Source organism: Pseudophryne corroboree, chromosome 11 (genome assembly GCF_028390025.1).
Source record: "Pseudophryne corroboree isolate aPseCor3 chromosome 11, aPseCor3.hap2, whole genome shotgun sequence".
Lineage (NCBI taxonomy): Eukaryota > Metazoa > Chordata > Amphibia > Anura > Myobatrachidae > Pseudophryne > Pseudophryne corroboree.
The window spans coordinates 292,361,897-292,376,643 of record NC_086454.1 but is presented as its reverse complement, the minus strand read 5'-3'; the positions used below and the strand labels follow the sequence as shown (position 1 = coordinate 292,376,643).

General features: G+C 46.0%; 1 protein-coding gene across 2 annotated transcripts in view; it reads right to left on the bottom strand.

Annotated features, from left to right (window-relative positions):
* The window catches only part of WWP2 (WW domain containing E3 ubiquitin protein ligase 2), a 181,943-nt gene that overhangs the window by 28,842 nt on the left and 138,354 nt on the right, over positions 1 to 14,747 (bottom strand). For both annotated transcript variants that reach the window (XM_063945465.1, XM_063945464.1), the window contains exons 9-10: positions 11,343 to 11,397; positions 924 to 1,005 (exon numbers count right to left, since the gene is read on the bottom strand). In XM_063945465.1, the coding sequence (XP_063801535.1) occupies positions 924 to 1,005; positions 11,343 to 11,397 (137 nt within the window). The remainder of the gene's footprint in view (positions 1 to 923; positions 1,006 to 11,342; positions 11,398 to 14,747) is intronic.

Below are 14,747 nucleotides of genomic sequence, written 5' to 3'. Positions count from 1 at the left end.
TACTATAGTGCAATTTAAAAGTATAGGGTTTCCTAATACCAATACACAACAATAAGAGATTGTGACAATATACAACACACAATAGGTTTTCTTAAATGGTTCCTATTTAGTCCATTTTTAACAATTCCTTATTGGGAAATAGGTCTCTATATAATTGTCAGACAACACTGTTCCAAGTGAATGTAGTCAATCCTTCATGGCTGCAGCCGTAGGAGAATATCTACACAGTTTATACCCATATAATTGGCAAGCCACTTCTTTAAATGACCTGGGAATTCGGACCCGGTCCGATATTTCGAACATCATGCATTGTAATTATTCATTGCTGTTGTAACAGTTTGTGACACAAACCAAAGCGTGGGCCATTTATGAGATCTCGTGGTTGATGCTCCTTCCTAAAATGTTGTACTTCTTCCAAGCCATCCCTTTTATAATCCCTTCCAAACGTATAAACCTATTCTACACCACATCCTCAACATTTTTCTGGAATGGGGAAACTGTCTTGCTCAAGATTGTATATTCAGATGAAGGAATTAAGGGAGGCTTCGCAGTACCTAGACAGTTACCAACAGGCAAGCCTACTATCCCAGACTAAGGACTCACTGCTTCCACATCTTGGATAGATACCGAAAGAAACTTAGTTAGATCCATCCCTGAGCTACTTATTTACTGTACTGTGCTTTGTTTCTTCAACTTGTAGTATGTTGTCATTTCTGTATAGCACTTAGTTTGTTGTTTCTGGGATCATGATAAGTTCACTTTGGATCTTTCCTCTCCCCTCACATTGCTACTTGTGTATTCCCGTTTCCACCTTATTTATGCATATTTCAATTTATGTCACAGTAATGCAAAACTAATAGAAACATCTTGTGCTAAGAATGTAATGCTATTCTGCACAATGCACAAGGAAGTTATGTCCTTACCCCTGTGTCCTGGGGTCTTCCCACTGAGTGGTACGTGTGTTGTGGTTCACGTAATAAACCCTCCCGTTGTCTTGTCGCTTCTCTGAAAGAAACAATGAGAAGAGAAACTTGGTATTAGTGTCCTCAGTTATATGCACTGAGATACAGCATGGATGAGGAGAGTGTAGATATAGCTGCAATGAGTTAAATCATGGGGACATAGACACGAGATATAGCATGGATAACTGTATAGAATGGATGAGTAAAGTGTAGATATAGCTGGCATACGATAAAGCATGGGGATATAGACACAAGATATAACGTGGATGAGGAGAGTGTAGATATAGCTGCCATGAAATAAAGTGTGGGGACATGGACAAGAAATACAGCATGGATGAGGAGAGTGTGGATATAGCTGCCATGAGTTAAAGCATGGGGATATATACATGAGAAATAGCATGGATGAGTAGAGTGTAGATATAGCTGCCATGCAATAAAGCTTGGGAATATAGACACGAGATATAGCATGGATGAGGAGAGTGTAGCTATAGCAGCTATGAGATAAAGCAAGGTGATATAGACACGAGATATAGTATGGATGAGGAGAGTGTAGCTATAGCGGCTATGAGATAAAGCAAGGTGATATAGACACGAGATATAGCATGGATGAGGTGAGTGTAGCTATAGCGGCTATGAGATAAAGCAAGGTGATATAGACACGAGATATAGCATGGATGAGGAGAGTGTAGCTATAGCGGCTATGAGATAAAGCAAGGTGATATAGACACGAGATATAGCATGGATGAGGAGAGTGTAGCTATAGCGGCTATGAGATAAAGCAAGGTGATATAGACACGAGATATAGCATGGATGAGGTGAGTGTAGATATAACTGCCATGAGATAAAGAAGCATGGGGATATATACAGAAGATACAGCATGTATGACGAGAGTGTAGATATAACTGCCATGAGATAAAGCAAGGTGATATAGACACGAGATATAGTATGGATGAGGAGAGGGTAGCTATAGCGCCTATGAGATAAAGCAAGGTGATATAGACACGAGATATAGTATGGATGAGGAGAGTGTAGCTATAGCGGCTATGAGATAAAGCAAGGTGATATAGACACGAGATATAGCATGGATGAGGTGAGTGTAGCTATAGCGGCTATGAGATAAAGCAAGGTGATATAGACACGAGATATAGCATGGATGAGGTGAGTGTAGATATAACTGCCATGAGATAAAGAAGCATGGGGATATATACAGAAGATACAGCATGTATGACGAGAGTGTAGATATAACTGCCATGAGATAAAGCAAGGTGATATAGACACGAGATATAGCATGGATGAGGAGAGTGTAGCTATAGCGGCTATGAGATAAAGCAAGGTGATATAGACACGAGATATAGTATGGATGAGGAGAGTGTAGCTATAGCGGCTATGAGATAAAGCAAGGTAATATAGACACAAGATATAGTATGGATGAGGAGAGTGTAGCTATAGCGGCTATGAGATAAAGCAAGGTGATATAGACACGAGATATAGCATGGATGAGGAGAGTGTAGCTATAGCGGCTATGAGATAAAGCAAGGTGATATAGACACGAGATATAGCATGGATGAGGAGAGTGTAGCTATAGCGGCTATGAGATAAAGCAAGGTGATATAGACACGAGATATAGCATGGATGAGGAGAGTGTAGCTATAGCGGCTATGAGATAAAGCAAGGTGATATAGACACGAGATATAGCATGGATGAGGTGAGTGTAGATATAACTGCCATGAGATAAAGAAGCATGGGGATATATACAGAAGATACAGCATGTATGACGAGAGTGTAGATATAACTGCTATGAGATAAAGCAAGGTGATATAGACACGAGATATAGTATGGATGAGGAGAGTGTAGCTATAGCGGCTATGAGATAAAGCAAGGTGATATAGACACGAGATATAGCATGGATGAGGTGAGTGTAGCTATAGCGGCTATGAGATAAAGCAAGGTGATATAGACACGAGATATAGCATGGATGAGGTGAGTGTAGATATAACTGCCATGAGATAAAGAAGCATGGGGATATATACAGAAGATACAGCATGTATGACGAGAGTGTAGATATAACTGCCATGAGATAAAGCAAGGTGATATAGACACGAGATATAGCATGGATGAGGAGAGTGTAGCTATAGCGGCTATGAGATAAAGTGAGGGGATATAGACACGAGATATAGTATGGATGAGGTGAGTGTAAATATAGCTGCCATGAGAGAAAGCATGGGGATATAGACAGAAGATATAGCATTGATGAGGAGAGTGTGGCTATACCTGCCATGAAATAAAGAGTGGCGATATAGACATGAGATATAGTAAGGATGAGATATAGGGGTATATGCAATTGTGGTCGAATTCCCGAAAATGTCGAAAAACAGGACATTTTCGCCCCAAAAAAAATTTCGACAATGCAATTCAGTACTTTTCGTCAAAAAAACGGACTTTCCAAATTTGACATTTTGAAATTCGACATTGGTCAAATTCGACATTTCTGCAATGGTACAAATGCGGCAATTCGACAAAAGTATATTCAATTGAAGTTTGTAAATTCGACAACAGTGCTTTTAGACAGTAATTTCGTCATTTTCAATCCGCCACACTTTGCTGGCGGAATCTAATAAAAAATGTTAAAAACATGTTTTTTTTTTGTGTTTTTTTTTATTGGTAATAGCATATCTATTTATATTAAAAGGGATTAGGTACTTGGTTTGTCTATTTTGGAGGCACAAGTATTATATATATATTTTTAAAAATATATATATATTTTATTTTTTTTAAATGGAATGTTAAAAATCAGAAAAAAAATTGCGTGGGGTCCCCCCTCCTAAGCATAACCAGCCTCGGGCTCTTCGAGCCGGTCCCGGATCTAAACATCCGGGGAAAAAACTGACAGGGGATCCCCCGTATTTTTAAAACCAGCACCGGGCTCTGCGCCTGGTGCTGGTGCAAAAAATACGGGGGACAAAAAGTGTAGGGGTCCCCCGTATTTTTTACACCAGCATCGGGCTCCACTAGCTGGACAGATAATGCCACAGCCGGGGGTCACTTTTATACAGCGCACTGCGGCCGTGGCATTAAATACCCAACTAGTCACCCCTGGCCGGGGTACCCTGGGGGAGTGGGGACCCCTTCAATCAAGGGGTCCCCCCCAGCCACCCAAGGGCCAGGGGTGAAGCCCGAGGCTGTCCCCCCCATCCAAGGGCTGCGGATGGGGGGCTGATAGCCTTGAGAAAATTGAAAGAATATTGTTTTTTCCAGTAGTACTACAAGTCCCAGCAAGCCTCCCCGCAAGCTGGTACTTGGAGAACCACAAGTACCAGCATGCAGGAGAAAAACGGGCCCGCTGGTACCTGTAGTTCTACTGGAAAAAAATACCCAAATAAAAACAGGACACGCACACCGTGAGAGTAAAACTTTATTTCACACATGTCGACACACACATACTTACCAATGTTCACACGCCGACCTCTGTCCACTTGTCCAAGTAGAATCCACGGTGTACCTGTGAATAAAATTATACTCACCTCAATCCAGTGTCCGGATCTTTTAAAATAATCCTCGTACTTGGCAAAACAACAAAACGAACACCCGGACCAAACGGACTGAAAGGGGTCCCATGTTTACACATGGGACCCCTTTCCACGAATGCAGAGACCCCCCCGTGACTGCTGTCACAGAAAGGTCCCTTCAGCCAATCAGCGAGCGCAACGTCGTGGCACTCTGCTGATTGGCTATGCGCGTCTGAGCTGTCAGACAGCGCATCGCAAAGCCTCTCCATTATATTCAATGGTGGGAACTTTGCGGTCAGCGGTGAGGTCACCCGCGGTCAGCGGCTGACCGCGGGTAACCCCACCGCTGACCGCAAAGTTCCCACCATTGAAACTAATGGAGGGAGCTGTGCGATGCGCTGTCTGCCAGCAGACGCGCATACAGCCAATCAGGAGGGTGCCACGAAGTAGCGCTTCCTGATTGGCTTAAGAGACCTTTCTGTGACAGCAGTCACGGGGGGGTCTCTGCATTCGTGGAAAGGGGTCTTTGGATGGGGGGGGGGGGACAGCCTCGGGCTTCACCCCTGGCCCTTGGGTGGCTGGGGGGGGACCCCTTGATTGAAGGGGTCCCCACTCCTCCAGGGTACCCCAGCCAGGGGGGACTAGTTGGATATTTAATGCCAGGGCGCTGTATAAAAGTTACCGTTTTTTATTGAATATGTTGAATTCCGGCACCCACTTGCCGGAATTCGACGGTCGAATTGTGTCGAATTAAAAAACGGCCGAAAAATTGCCGCGATTCGCCGGTAATTGCATATACCCCGTATAGATGAGGTGAGTGTAAATATAGCTGCCATGAGATAAAGCATTGGGCTATAGACACGAGATATAGCATGGATGAGTAGAGTGTAGATACAGCTGCCATGAGATATAGATTGGAGATCTAGGTGTCATGCAGTTTGTAATTATAGCCTGGAGATAAACCCAAGATATACAGCAGTCATAAAGCTTGGGGAAGAAGTGTATAGATATAAAGTAAAAATGCTGTGGCCCAGTGTAGAAAATCTGGTGCACCTATATCTCCCAATGAATAATCATGCACAATAATCATGAGAGGTTTAAGTAGGATAATGTGACCAAGAAAGACATGTTAGTTTCCAAGTGAATGTAACTAAAAAGCTGAATAATATGGGTTAAATGATGTGGACAGGTATGTGGGGCTGTTATATTGATGGCTAATGGGTTTGGAGCTTGCAAAAATCATCCATTTGACAACTTTTAAGGATCTAAAATACTTTGCTAGTGGCCACTAACAACCTCATACAGGGACGTAGGCAGAACTTTGTGGGCTCCATAGCAACAATTTGAAGATGCCCCTGTCCCAACTCAACCCAACGCCTCTAGAGACGTACTTCCAGAGCAAGTAATTTTAAACCCCATAATAGTTCCTTTATTAATTTTATGCCCCATTGCAGTGCCCTAGTTAATGTTATGCCCCATTGCAGTGCCCTAGTTAATGTTATGCCCCATAGCAGTGCCCTAGTTAATGTTATGCCCCATAGCAGTGCCCTAGTTAATGTTATGCCCCATAGCAGTGCCCTAGTTAATGTTATGCCCCATTGCAGTGCCCTAGTTAATGTTATGCCCCATAGCAGTGCCCTAGTTCACAGTATGCCTTATTGTAGAGCTGACCTTTTTTGGGGACCAAGATGGTTTCCCCAACTTATTCATGTCCTTGTCCCAAGCCACTTTTTGTAGAGAAGTTGTTCAAATTGGCATTTCTCAGGGGCACGTGTTTGTGTGTAGTATATGGTTTCACTTTTGCAAACTCACACTTAATTTGATAGACCTCATCGCTCAGAGAAGAGAGTAGAACATACAACACTAAACTGCAACTCCGAGAACAATTTCATTTTACAGACTGGAAGACAATCCCGCAGCATCTGCGATGTGGCTACTTACATGATGAAAAACTACAAAAATGTACGTGTTCAAGAGTCGGGGAGATAAATCAGGTAACAGGCTGTATTTAGTGCCTTTGAGCAATGACCTCACACACATGGCAAGTGACATCACTGTTTGGAGTAACTTTATAAAACAAGCCAAAATAAATCCCTAAGTTCCCCATTAGGCTTTGATCTGGTACGATGAGCTTCTTCGGCTCTCCAGCTAGAGGTATGTCAGGCACTTACTGTAATTCAAAAACAAATCGCTACACTCGATTGCACCACCCTTGGCCAGCACAACCTACACACGCTGCAGTAATAACGACATGTTGTGTGCCCCCAGAACTGTATGTGCGGCCATATCTATAAATCCAAACTCTACATCTCCGGACAAACATTCCAAAACAGAATGTTTACCGTCAATAGGAGCCCAGCTCGGCTGATGTTCCTACTCTGGCTAATTACACAGCATTATGTCAGTCTTCCTGTCCTCAATCTTCCCACACGCTTTCCCTGTCTGGCAGACTATATATAAGTTCTCTCCTGCCAACTAGAAACTGCATCTCCCCCGCAAGTCTCCCCTGGGATGTGTACACAGTGGCTTAATTCAGAACTGCTGTGTAGATTTGAGAAACACACAAACTCGTGCGCACACAAATTGTTTCAAATCTCAACTTGGTGTAAGTTTAATGGTGCTAAAGAAGTCACAAGCAATGTGCCTTTACTAAAGCCCTGTAGCTGCTTTAAATTACAGCCTCCTGGGTACTGGAGAGCAGGAAAGGGGGTGGGAGGGGGGAACCAAGGCATTTCATATAACACCTACATAAACTTTATCCAAGATGGTTTGGCCAGTTAATGCGTATATAACCAATTACACATACACAGCTCTACTGTTTTAAAGCACGGCATTAGTTTCCTGCCCGCAGTCCTCACAGTCTCGGCTCAGACAGAGGAGCCTTTAAGGCAGGCGTTGAGCACTGACGCCCTCAAGGGGGAGAGTACAAAACTGGAAGGAACTCAAACAGAAGCAGCCATCATGTTACTGCTCAGACCTGAGGCTTACTGTGTTCATATCCCCCAGCTCTTACCTCTAAGGGAAAATCCCCACCCCCCCTATAAATACTTTTCTATCATCTATATAATAGAAGGCCAACGGTGATCCTCACCTCTATGGGGGGAATTCAATTGCATTGCTCAGCGGCAGCCACTAGATGGGGCCCCGACGGAGCAATTCAAGTGCTGCCGGTAATGATATTAATGTTAAGTGGTCCTGTCATTTTGATGGGCTGGTAATTAGTATGGTAAGAGATGTACAAAAACAGAGTTTACGTCAGCATGAGAAACCCCTAGCAGAATTAATGCTGTGTGATGACAATTAGTCTATCCCCCCCCTCCCAAAAAAAACACCCCATAAATATAAGAACAGATGCCATTTTAAAATGCTGGAATTATATAAAAAAGTAACAAATTCAATATTTTGACTTTAAAACTATCCACTTATTACACTGGTGTGACTCGGAGATTACAAACCCATCACGTTAGACCGTTACTGAAGCCTGGAGGACTGGATTGAATTTATAGCACAACCCATTAATACAAACTCTGTTGATAAGCTGGATGTCACCATGGCCCCAACCTTTTCCATGTCATTTCACACTCTAAACCAGGGGTGGGCAATAAGCGGCTCTCCAGCTACTGTGGGACTACACATGCCAGCATACCCTGCCCAAGCTTTGCTATCAGGACATGCTAAAACTCTGGCAGGGCATGCTGGGATACTGGAGGGCCGCTTATTGCCCACTCCTGCTCTAAAAGCTAGCAATGGTGCAACCTGAGAAAACACCCGACCACACCCGTAGCAGCGAATAACTATGCAGGGGCTACTGTCTCATCACACAAAGGCCAGACATACTGCAGAATTACATGACCCCATCACCAGGCTCTGCCAAAATTTTGTTCACCTATACCAAGGCTGCACATGGGTTGGATTTCATCCTCCAAATGCTGTTACTGTGGTGCCTATATTGCCTGACGACATCTATAGCAGGAGGCCCTCCAGCTGCTTTGAACTATACATACCAGTATGTCCTGCCAGTTTTAGCATGCCCTCATAGCAAAACTGTGGCATGGTATGCTGGGATGTGTAGTTCCACAGCAGCTGGAGGGCTGCATGTTGACTACCTCTGATCTATAGGGTCTACTGTAGGATGTCAATGTTTACTAGCACTCTGTGAACACTTACAGTATGCACTTTCTACACAGACCATAAATAAAAGGGTAACAACACAGACAATCTGGAGCACTTTGCTGACAAACCTGCTACACTGTATTCTAGAAATAAGCTGCAATGCGTTCTTCCCAAAGTACGCTGCCCTGAGCTCTACCCAACATAAGCTGCCCTGCTCTCTACCCAACGTAAGCTGCCCTGCTCTCTACCCAACGTAAGCTGCCCTGCTCTCTACCCAACGTAAGCTGCCCTGCTCTCTACCCAACGTAAGCTGCCCTGCTCTCTACCCAACGTAAGCTGCCCTGCTCTCTACCCAACATACGCTGCCCTGCGCTCTACCCAACATACGCTACCCTGCGCTCTACCCAACATACACTACCCTGCGCTCTACCCAACATACGCTGCCCTGCGCTCTACCCAACATACGCTGCCCTGCGCTCTACCCAACATACGCTGCCCTGCGCTCTACCCAACATACGCTGCCCTGCGCTCTACCCAACATATGCTGCCCTGCGCTCTACCCAACATACGCTGCCCTGCGCTCTACCCAACATACGCTGCCCTGCGCTCTACCCAACATACGCTGCCCTGCACTCTACCCAACATACGCTGCCCTGCGCTCTACCCAAAGTACGCTGCCCTGCACTCTACCCAACATACGCTGCCCTGCACTCTACCCAACATACGCTGCCCTGCACTCTACCCAACATACGCTGCCCTGCGCACCACCCAACGGACACTGCCCTGCACACTACCCAACGGACGCTGCCCTGTGCTCTACGCAACGTACACTGCCACGCACTCTACCCAATGTACGCTGCCCCGCGCTCTACCCAATGTATTACTCAGGAGCTTTTACCACAAAACTATTGTGAAATGCAACTTTGCAGATTGAAGCCTAAATCAGATGGGGTCCATGGGCTGATCTCCTCTGGCTCGTGTGCAGCTTTGTCACCACAGCAGGGAACAGTCCTCTCCATCACAGACACATCCTCAGTGCAGAGCACAAATGACACGACAATGCTCAGTAGCAGCTTTTACAGACACCTCTAAGTATTCTAGAAATGCATATGGGCACACGGTGAGTTATGTGCGGTAGTGGTGATGTGTTCCATGAGCGGGAATAGTCCTGGGCCCCCTGCCGGCCAGATCCCGGCGTCGGTATGCTGACCACCAGGATCCTGACTGCCGGTTTGGTGCCTGCATCCCGTGGTGATGTGGCGTCAGAGCGCCTTGGGAACTGGTAACAGCAGCACATCGCAACACTACTCATTTTAGTTTGCATCCACATACAGCACGATTGCACTCCCTGGAATTATCCATAATGTGTTTAGCTGCACAATGTGGATAATTGAATTTTCCCCAGGACTTTCATAAAATTGAACTGTAGCTCATACACTAGACCTAGATCCATGGAACAGTGTCCTCTGGAGGCTTCATATGTATGAAAAACAATAGAGGAGATTCGATTCTCTACAATGGCCACAAAATGCCTGCAATTTATTCAGACGATTGCACTTTATGGCAAGTGACACTGACAGTTCCCACAGAGATGTGCAGGAAAATTAACGAGGTGCGTCTACCGTAATATAGAGTGATGTACATCGCGGCAGCACATGGCCAATAACTGAATCTCCCCCAAAGTGTTAATTTTTACTTTACACTGAAACCTTGTATCGTTATATGTGATTGTTTGAGGACACTTGTTAATGACTAATGCTCATGGATACAGTCTCGCTGATGTGTTGTTTAAGCCTTATACAGATTTTTTCATTCAATCAAACCCAATAAATGAAACAAATTGTGTGAATGGATAATGGTTACAAGATCTGTTCATTAAGGGAGATGTAAGAGATTTTTCTGTGAATCTGCAATTATGATGTTGGCAGTGCACCAACTAGTAGGAGTTCGTCTAACACCTTGAGAAGCCTGGGCAATTATGATCTGCTTAAAAAAATACTAGCTGCAGCTGTGCCTCGGGGTTCTACTTATAAAATGTCTCAGACAAGACCAGGAAGTTTCCAACTTCTACATTACTCAGCTCCGAAACTGCTGGCAGGACCCAGCCCTTCTGTGCACGGCAATTACCGTTTATCAGCTTTCCAAGGTACGTGCCAGCTCCTTGTTCGGAAACTACACAGTGCCTCCGATTAAAAGGTATCCTTATCATGTACAACAACTGAGGATATTCCCACAAACCCTTGTTTCCAGCTACAAGCTGGAGCACGTGGAGTGATACACTGCAGGATATATTGGCAGCAGCAGGGAAACTGTATGGTCTAAGGCTCTACGTACTAGCAGCATATGAAATTAATGTGTCATGTGCTGCAAACAGGGTGCTATCTGCCTAGTTGGGTTCAATCATACCAAATACTACTGACGCTACCTATACTTCTCAAAACACACATTCTTACAATTATTTGACGAATCTGGGAAAATTCCGACATTTATATAAAATTGATTATATCTAATAAACAAAACAAAATTCAGTTGGGGACTAAGGAGCCAATGTTGGCACAGCTGGCGGGTCCTCTAGCAGAGTCAGGACACTATTTAAAATATTTTTGTTCCCTTCCGATATAATCATTGGTCCTGTGCATCAAATGTCTCTAGATATTTAAAAACAACCATTGCTTTAGCATTACCTTACCCGCTAGCAATTCATAAAATCCAGATCATTTCATTTGACACCCTCCCATTTCCAAGATGTACTCTCACTTACCCCATCCATTGGGTAGAGGTCCAAGTGGATCATTGTCTGGAGCAGTGGATGGCGACTGCAAACAGAGAGACAGCAAGGTAGAAAGTGAGGAAAAGTTGACAGGTAGTTAGGCAGCTGCACTCTAGTGACAGAACCGATCAGAACAGGAGTCAGTGGGATGATGGAGCTCGGAGCAGGAGATGCCATGGCCTTTGCAGACGTCCCCCAGCTGGACTCGGCACTCACACGTCCGACTTGCTCCCAAATCAGAGGGGAAAATATTGCAGGCCTTTCAAATGAAATCATTCCCACAAGCCACCAGTAAACGCCCAGCTCTTCCCGGCTCTGGGCTCAACTCCTGGCCCCCCTTTCCAGGCAGACCCCTCTCACCTCCTCCCCTCCCAATCAAGCCCATCCCTTGGCAGAGTGGTGTGCAAGAGTAGCCCAAGCTGAAGAAATATTCAGCAACTTATAGGCACCACTGCTCCCCCCTTTTTCTCTAGATCCTGTCTCACAATGCACCTTTCTTTTCATGCAGTGAGGGGATGCTTAGAGGGAAGGAGGAGGTGTGTAAGGGGGGTGTGAAATTGCTGGGAGGTGCAGTGGGGGCGTGTGGAGTGCTAATGTTTATATAACTCCCCCTCTCTGACCAGCTCAAAAATCTCTGGGGAATCAGGACCAGGCTCCACTGTGGGGAGTTTGTATCAGCGTTCTGCAAAAAAAAATTAAAAAAAATCCCCCACAGTTGTGAAAACACATGTAATGTGTGTGTGTCTATTCTTATCCTGATGAAACCGGGGATTGTTACACTAGTCGGCAGCAGGAAAATAAGAGACTTTTATGTGAGAATGTAGGGTACATATTTCCAACACGTGTCCAGTGACTTTAGTCATCTCGTAGTTAGTTATAAAATCTACACTGATTCCCAGACAGACATTGTACAGCCAGGGAGCAAACAGTACATATCTGCAAACTACAGTATGAGCCTGATTTAGAGACGTAGGCAAATGCATTCGCAGCTGCTAATTTACACGCAGAGACTGTGCACAATATATGCAAAAGCTACAGCCGTACGAGTATGTCCGGATACGTCCACCGGCGGCTTCGCAAATCCCAGCGGCTGCGTAGAAGCACTCTCAATTGTAAGTAACCCTATGACCGCAGGAAGTAAGGCGCTGGAGACATTGCAGCTGCACAGAGGATATCAGTCGCAGCGTCAAACGGTCGCAACACACCTGAGTGTTTGCTGTCACTCCCTGACACCTCTCCTGAATGGTCCTTGACAGTCAATGTCTTTGCAAATAAATGCTCTCTGCGACCGCTATCACAAGATTGTCACGGCACAACTTAAGACACATGCACAGACAACAGATAATCCCTCAACTACTAAAAATGGGGTTTGCCTACATGTCTGAGTGAGGACCTATATTCTTTGTTATTAAATAAGCGTTCCTCATTTTCATTATTCTATGGAAAAGAGGAAGCTGCAAATTTCAACATTAACATATTACTAACTTTTTTTCAATAACAAGGTGTACAAAAGCTAGCTAGAAGAGCACACTGAGACTTGTAGTTCCATCAGAGACATCCCAGTTGCCTTTTTTTTCCAATGAAAACTATTTTATTTTTGGTTGCAGTCGCTTAGAGCATATATATGTCATTATTAAAGTTGTACAACATCATCTTAATCAATCAGACACCCCAGGTATTGCAAATAGAGGAGCTCCTCCACAGGTGGGCTCCAGTTACCAGAGTTCTTCCCCACATATTGCGAATCGAGAGGCACCCCTACTGGTGGGCTCCAGTTACCAGAGTCCTTCCCCACATATTGCGAATCGAGGGGCAACACTACTGGTGGGCTCCAGTTACCAGAGTCCATCCCCACGTATTGCGAATCGAGGGGCAACCCTACTGGTGGGCTCCAGTTACCCGAGTCCTTCCCCACGTATAACAAATTGGGGGGCATCCCCACTGGTGGGCTCCAGTTACCAGAGTCCTTCCCCACGTATTGCGAATCGAAGGGCAACCCTACTGGTGGGCTCCAGTTACCCGAGTCCTTCCCCACGTATTGCGAATCGAGGGAAAGCCGCACTGGTGGGCTCTAGTTACCCAAGTCCTTCCCCACATATTGCGAATCGAAGGACAGCCCCACTGGTGGGATCCAATTACCTGGGTCCTTCCCCACGTATTGTGAATCGAGGGGCATCCCTACTGGTGGGCTCCAGTTACCAGAGTCCTTCCCCACGTATTGTGAATAAAGGCACAGCCCCACTAGTGGGCTCCAGTTACTAGAGTCCTTCCCCACATATTGCGAATTGAGGGTAAGCCCCACTGGTGGGCTCCAGTTACCCAAATCCTTCTCCACGTATTGCAAATTGAGGGGCACCCCCACTGGTGGACTCCAGTTACCCGAGTACTTCCCCACGCATTACAAATCGGGGGGCACCCCCACTGGTGGGCTCCGGTTACCCGAGTCCATCCCCATGTATTGCAAATCAAGGGACACCCCCACCGGTGGGCTCCAGTTACCAGAGTCCTTCCCCACGTATTGTGAATCGAGAGACAGCCCCACTGGTGGGCTCCAGTTACCCAAGTCCTTCCCCACATATTGCGAATCAAGGGACAGCCCCACTGGTGGGCTCCAGTTACCCAAGTCCTTCCCCACATATTGCGAATCAAGGGACAATCCTATTGGTTGGCTCCAGTTACCCGAGTCCTTCTCCACGCATTACGAATCGAGGGGCAGCTCCGCTGGTGAGCTCCTGTTACCAGAGTCCTTCTCCACACATTACGAAACGAGGGGCAGCCCCACTGGTGGGCTCCGGTTACCAGAGTCCTTCCCCATGTATTACAAATCAAGGGGCACCCCCACCGGTGGGCTTCAGTTACCCAAGTCCTTCCCCACGTATTGTGAATCGAAGGACAGCCCCACTGGTGGGCTCCAGTTACCCGAGTCCTTCCCCAAGTATTGCGAATCGAGGGACAATCCTATTGGTTGGCTCCAGTTACCAGAGTCCTTCTCCACGCATTACGAATCGAGGGGCAGCCCCACTGATGGGCTCCAGTTACCAGAGTCCTTCTCCATGCATTACGAATCGAGGTGCAGCCCCACTGGTGGGCTCCGGTTACCCGAGTCCTTCCCCATGTATTGCAAATCAAGGGGCACCCCCACCGGTGGGCTCCAGTTACCAGAGTCCTTCCCCACGTATTGCGAATCGAGAGGTACCACTACCAGTGGGCTCCAGTTACCCAAGTCCTTCCCCACGTATTGTGAATCGAGGGACAGCCCCACTGGTGGGCTCCAGTTACCCGAGTCCTTCCCCAAGTATTGCGAATCGAGGGACAATCCTATTGGATGGCTCCAGTTACCAGAGTCCTTCCCCACGTATTATGAATCGAGGGAAAACCCCACTGGTGGGCTCCAAA